The sequence below is a fragment of the Phocoena sinus genome, chromosome 1 (genome assembly GCF_008692025.1).
Source record: "Phocoena sinus isolate mPhoSin1 chromosome 1, mPhoSin1.pri, whole genome shotgun sequence".
In the NCBI taxonomy this organism is placed as follows: domain Eukaryota; kingdom Metazoa; phylum Chordata; class Mammalia; order Artiodactyla; family Phocoenidae; genus Phocoena; species Phocoena sinus.
The window spans coordinates 139,345,931-139,352,116 of NC_045763.1; the positions used below are offsets into that span (position 1 = coordinate 139,345,931).

The 6,186-nt window shown below is 43.5% G+C and overlaps 1 protein-coding gene across 14 annotated transcripts in view; it reads left to right on the top strand.

Annotated features, from left to right (window-relative positions):
* SMG7 (SMG7 nonsense mediated mRNA decay factor) overlaps positions 1-5,809 on the top strand; it is a 68,242-nt gene extending 62,433 nt beyond the window's left edge. For 9 of the 14 annotated variants that reach the window (XM_032632169.1, XM_032632068.1, XM_032632121.1 and 6 more), the window contains 5 exons: positions 949-1,029; positions 1,502-1,661; positions 2,320-2,490; positions 2,611-2,756; positions 3,378-5,809. In XM_032632169.1, the coding sequence (XP_032488060.1) occupies positions 949-1,029; positions 1,502-1,661; positions 2,320-2,490; positions 2,611-2,756; positions 3,378-3,491 (672 nt within the window). In that variant the 3' untranslated portion in view covers positions 3,492-5,809. The remainder of the gene's footprint in view (positions 1-948; positions 1,030-1,501; positions 1,662-2,319; positions 2,491-2,610; positions 2,757-3,377) is intronic. The other 5 variants (XM_032632130.1, XM_032632138.1, XM_032632078.1 and 2 more) reach the window with 1 other exon arrangement.
* The last annotated feature ends 377 nt before the right edge of the window (positions 5,810-6,186 follow it).

Below are 6,186 nucleotides of genomic sequence, written 5' to 3' on the forward strand. Positions count from 1 at the left end.
AATAAAAGATCCCCAAGACACTTGAACAGGCGTAGTGCAATGGCAGTGCCTAGAGGTTGTTGAATGTCCAGATACTAAACTGTTGCCTCTGTGTGTTTGCCTTTCTTGCTGCTTTTTTTTTGCTGGGGTGGCTTGAGGGACAGGCAGGGGAGCACGTCTCTGTACACTAGTTTCCTAATCTCTTAGTTCCTGTTGTGCTTGCCCCTTCCGTCGGAAATGAAGCTGATGGTGGAACAAGCAGAGGGGGGCCTTTTAGTGGATTTTTTTTCATGTTTAAAAAAACCTTACGGTAGCCCTTCTTATATTTAACATCGTTAATGATGTGTGTGAAAGTGCCTTGCATGTAGCAGGTGTTTAATAAATGCTTTGTTGACCAACAGTTCAGTGACAGTGAGCATCAGAGATTCAGCTTTTTTTTCCCTAATAACTTTCTTAGGGCCAATACATGTAAGCTTGACTTCAGCAACTATTTTAATATGTACCACAAATAGAGTTGTTAGGAACCATGCTAACAAAACCAGTTGTCAAATGGATATAAAGGCTTTTTAAAAGTCAGGAATGTCAGTGTTTTAAAATTTTAGGGAGAAAACAGTGCCAGATCAGTTCCCCTTCTTGTTTTGAGAGTATTTCAAATGCAACTGTTGACAAAGGGATTCCTGAGGTTCTTGCCTAGTGAACGCTCCAAACTGCCAGTTTCCAGGGTCCCTGCCAGGATCTCTGCGCTAGATTAGAGGTGCTGATCAGGAGGGCTCTGTCTCTCCTGTGACAACTGGCACTTATCTGGTGTCATGGTATTCACGGATTTGAATTTATATCTTCTAAGCTTTAAATTGTACAAGATAGGTGAGTACAAGTATGCTTAAACTGTGGTCTTTTGGTTGCATGGTATCTTAATATTAAGAAAATGGAAGGCATAATTTAACTACCTTTTTTTCCGGGACTGTGAAGAAATCCTTATTGGAGAAGCCCTCAGAGCTCATGTCACATTCATCCTCTTTCCTGTCGCTCACCGGATTCTCTCTCAATCAGGTGCGTAAACAGTGAAGCATCCTGCTTTGTGCTTTTATTGTGGGCTAGTATTTTCTTTCCCGTTCTATTTCAATATGTCTGTTTTTCTCTTTCTTTCTCTTCCATATATTGGTGTTTTCCAGGTATTTGATTTTATTCCCCACCCCCCTTTGATTAGGGTACACTAGAGACTTGTATAAGTTTGAATTGTTTAACTTCTCATTAATGTTAAAGTCTCTGGGGCTCTGTTGTTCAGCAAGTAAATTATTCATACTTTCTAACCCAGGTGGTTTACATAGAGCAAAATAAAGGGTGAGGGAAAATAAAAGGCAAATGAATTAAACGGGAAAGCTGAAAGAAACAGAAGTAAGCCTTCAAAAGTTTGTCTTGCAAAGAAAGGCTTAAGATAAGCATCCATGAGCATGAACACTGCATTTTCTTAAATCTCTTTCTTTGGCGTGAGTTTGTTAACTTGGTGGTCATTGTCTTTCAGGAAAGATACCCAAATAACAGTGTGTTCAACGAGGTATATGGGAAAAACCTGACAACCAGCTCTAAGGCAGAACTTAATCCCTCAATGGCCCCCCAGGAAACATCATTGTACTCCCTTTTTGAAGGGACTCCATGGTCTCCATCACTTCCTGCCAGTTCAGGTATTGACTAGTCTTTAAATTATAGACCTTGCATTTCCCGTACGCTCAAGTTGATTAAGAGATAGTATGATTGTGTCTTGGTGGTTTTTGTTTGTATTTTGTTGTTGTTTGTTTGTTTTTAAAGTAACTTCTGAAGGAAAATAGGAAAAAAAGCCTGATGCACTGGTTCATATGATAAATGACACTAAAAAGCTGTTTTACATCCTCAGTAATGAGCAGAATTGTAAGGGAGAAAAATACGAGTTTTAACTTAAGGTTTGCAGCTGTTTTTTAGTTTTATTTGTAGATATTCGTTCTTTGCAGGAAAAGTTGCACTTTTAAAAATACAGAGTTAATAGTAATTTTTAAGGTTAGGCAATTCTGTTCTGATAGAGAAGAGCAGTTATACTTATCTGAAAGAGGCACACCAAAAGAATGCATTTATTTGACAAAACTGTGTACTGTTTTAGTTGTAAGGCAAGGAATGTGCCTTAGGCATGCACAGCAGGACAGACCAGTGCATTTGGCAGGATCCCTTTTGGGGCCTTTATTTGCCTCTCCTGAAACCCTGTGACTATTGTTAACAGAATTTAAGTGATCAGACCTACAGGAAACTTTCATTCTTGGCATGTTTGTGAAACATCTTTGTTCAATGCCCTGCGTTGCTGTTATTTCATAGATCATTCAACACCAGCCAGCCAGTCTCCTCATTCCTCCAACCCAAGCAGCCTGCCAAGCTCGCCTCCGACACACAACCACAATTCTGTCCCATTCTCCAATTTTGGACCCATTGGGACTCCAGATAACAGGGATAGGAGAACGGCAGATCGGTGGAAAACTGATAAGCCAGGTGAGATCCAGACTTCATTGCTTAGCGAAAGTGAAAGAACTTACTCTACCCTTCGCTAGCTTTTGGCATTTCGCAATGATAGAACAAGATCTTGAATTGTTCTTATCTCTTCATTCCTAGCCATGGGTGGGTTTGGCATTGATTATCTCTCAGCAACATCATCCTCTGAGAGCAGTTGGCATCAGGCCAGCACTTCAAGTGGCTCCTGGACAGGCCATGGCCCATCCATGGAGGATTCTTCTGCTGTCCTCATGGAAAGCCTAAAGGTGAGTGGATCAGGAGCAAGAACCGCAAGAGATGTCTCTGCTTTCATTCACATAAATGGCTAATCTTATTCCTAAGGCCCTTAGGATTGATTCATAGCACATATCTAGCAAAGTCCTAGAAGCATGGTCTGCCTTATAAGATTCTTGAATAGGACTTTTTTTTTTTAATTTGTGAATTCACTAGTGATAAAGCAGTATTCTCAGGGGGACAGACATGAAGGTCTTAGTTGGATTCTAAGATTAAGAAAATTCGGACTCACCTTGGAATATTTCATTTAAGCCTTTTCTAAACAAGTCAAAGAAGGGCATCTAATTTCAGAAATGTTTTGTTTGCCTGAAACCTTTCTGGTAAATGCTCTGGTCTCACATGGAGCTGAGTTTTAGCAAAAAGACTTTATATAAAACATACTTTCACCTTTTCTGGTTTAAAATGATCTTAATGGGAACTAACCTGTCTTGAAGACCTGGTCTTACAGCAACTTTTTCTAATAGCTGGGGTTTTTTAGGGTTTGGGAATCTTGGGGCATACATGCCTTTATGTTTGGCTGGGATTGAAAAACAAATCCCTTAAAGACAACCAGGCATTTGACCTCTGCTGACAAGCTCTGGGCTGTTTTTCAGTCTATCTGGTCCAGTTCCATGATGCATCCTGGACCTTCCGCTTTGGAGCAGCTGTTAATGCAGCAGAAGCAGAAACAGCAGCGGGGACAAGGCACCATGAACCCTCCACACTGAGGCCAGAGTGGCAACCCTGGGAATGAAGGCTCCATAAACCATGGCATGTTGGGTTTGCAGGACTGGCCCACACAGTCCCCTGCAGGTGGCAGCCCTCTTTTCTGTTTCTCGCTGTTGAGAGGGTGTAAGTGTTCCACCAGCCCGCTGAGTGTGCACGAAATGTCTGCAGTGCAGCAAAAAGAAAAAACCATCAGGAACTCTCCGTCCCCCCGGGGCCTTCCGGAGGGAGAGAGGAACTGCTGTTTGTCTCACTCAGTTACCTGATATCACCGCCTTTCACCTTCTCCATCGTGCATGTCCCCAGCCACATGGGAAGTGAAAGCTGAGAAGGGAAGGCAGATGGGAGAAGCCAATGGGAACATCTCAGTCCTTTTTTTCCTCTTTGGGGAGTAAAATAGGAATCCATTAATGATTGCTTTGCTGACTGAGAATGTAGTTGAAATTATTCCTGAACATCTTTTATTATTGTTATTACTCTCAGTAGTAAGATATCACATTGAATTCTTCCATACACGGATGTGCTTCTTCTAGACAGTGTGTAGCAAAGAAAGCCCCGTGCACTGCTCCTGTGAGAGGTTGGTGGTGACAGGATGGGGAAACTGACCTCTTCAGCCAGCGGAAATGTTCCATAAGGGAGAGGACAAGGCCTCAACTTTCACTCAGAAGGTTCTGGTGGGCCCTCCTCTGGCCTGGAGACTCCAGCAGGAAATGCCCTTCACTCTGTAGGTGCTTGAGCCCCAATCGAGGATGCAGCGTGGGTGGTGGTGCTGGGCTGGACTTGCAGACAAACTGCTGTAGGATTTTAAATTAACGTTTTTGATTCCTGTACATTTTACGGTAGCAGAGCAGGCAGTCCCACAGAAGGCAGGCTAGTCCATTCATGGCCTGACGCATTTTAATAGGTAGAAGCTTTCAGTGTGGTTACTTTTTGTTTGGTTGGTTTTTGTGCCCCCACCCTACTTACCACCCACCTCCTCCTGTCCCTACCTCCACCCCTTTTCTACCCTGTGCTGTGTGCTAGTAATCGTTATTATTCCTAACATGCACAACATCTCGCCAAGAAGCAACAGCATGGGGTCCAGCAGCTGGGGCCCAAAAGACAGTCTGGAGAAGAAGGAAGCAGCAGCAGCGGCGTCTGCATAGCCCACCGAGGGGCCAGGCCCCTGCCCGGCTGCAGTCTCCCAGCCTCCACTTTCAGAGTGAAATTCAAGGCAACGCGGACACGTGTGCGTCACGCAGAGAAGAAAACACAAGGAAGTCCATTCTGGAAAAGGCGAAAGGACGGAAGATAAACTTTTATTTGATATTTATTAGAAGGAAAGAGGACTGAAAATTTTCTTGTGTAGAAACAGAAGGACGGCATTACTGATAGTCATTTCCTGGAAAAGTAATATTTTAAGGGGAAATTATGGAAACAATCTAAATGTCCAATTGCTGTGCTAGCAGTAGGGTTTATTTTCTGGGAGAGCTCTCCTTTGTGTGTGTGTGTGTGTGTGTGTGTGTGTGAGTGTGCGTGTGTGCGCGCACATGCCCGTCTGCTCCCCCAGAGGGGAGGGGTGATGCGTGTGAGTGTGTGGAGCTAGCGTGGGACTTAAGAGCTGGAAAACAGCTGCAGAGCAAAGCACATCCAGGAGCCCCGGTCGTCACTGGAGTCTGGGCAACCCCAGCAATGAAAAGGGGTGAGATTCATGCTCATTGCTCTTCCGAGACAGTGGTTGGAGTCCTGTATGCTTACATTATTGCTCTTTTAGTTTGACATGGTGTTTGGGGTTTTTTTTGTTTTGTTTTATTTTTTTGAAAGGTCCCAAAGGGTGAAGTCCCCCACCCAATGGCAATATGAAACCTTTTGTGCTTCTCTCCAGCCCCTTCCCCGTGTCCACCTTTCTCCCCTTCCCTCTGTCCCAAGCCTCCTTCCCTGCTGCCTTTACCCACTCTGTGTGTTTGAGCTCTGCATTCAGGCAGCTGCAACATTCCAGTGTTTGAACTGTCACGGATTCTTGCGCCCTTGACAAGCTCACCAGGTTCACCGTCTCGGTCCCACGTAGTGCCCACGTCCCATCTACAGCCCCATTTCTGCATGAGAATTTGGTGTTTGGAATGTTTTCTGACTCTTGGGGCGGGGTTCCTCGCCTTATCATCCTCAGTGTGGAGTAACGAGGAGGGAGAGGAGAATCTACATCAGAAACTGGTTTTGTGTAGTAAACTTTCTTTTGTGTTTACTTTTTTGTTTTTGTTTTTTGTTTTGGTCTGTCTGTGCAAGACCTGCAGCTGCTGAATTCAGCTTTGCCTTTAATTAAACCATGTTCTCTCCAACCAGATCTGTGTATAGATTGCTTCTTTTTTATCCTAAAAGAAAATCCAACTTAAAAAACAAAAACTTGAACTACTTACAAGTCATCTAGGGGAAAGCAAAGAAGGTCAAAAATCAAAATATGCTTCAGGGTTATTTTTGCTTTTAGTAATGTTCCTAACCAATATGCAGGATTATGGAAACGGATGGGTAGAAAGAAACTGTCAATTCTTTTAACAGCTCAGCATTTTTATCCTTATTGTCACCCTTAATAAAGCAACTCAGAGATAGTTTATCCTTTGGCCCAGTAAACTCACTAAGTGTGATGAGCAGCAACAGTAATTGGTGCTCTTTGCTTTGGTGTTGTCTTTCTTCAAGTTGTGTCTCATATTTCCAGTGGTAGCC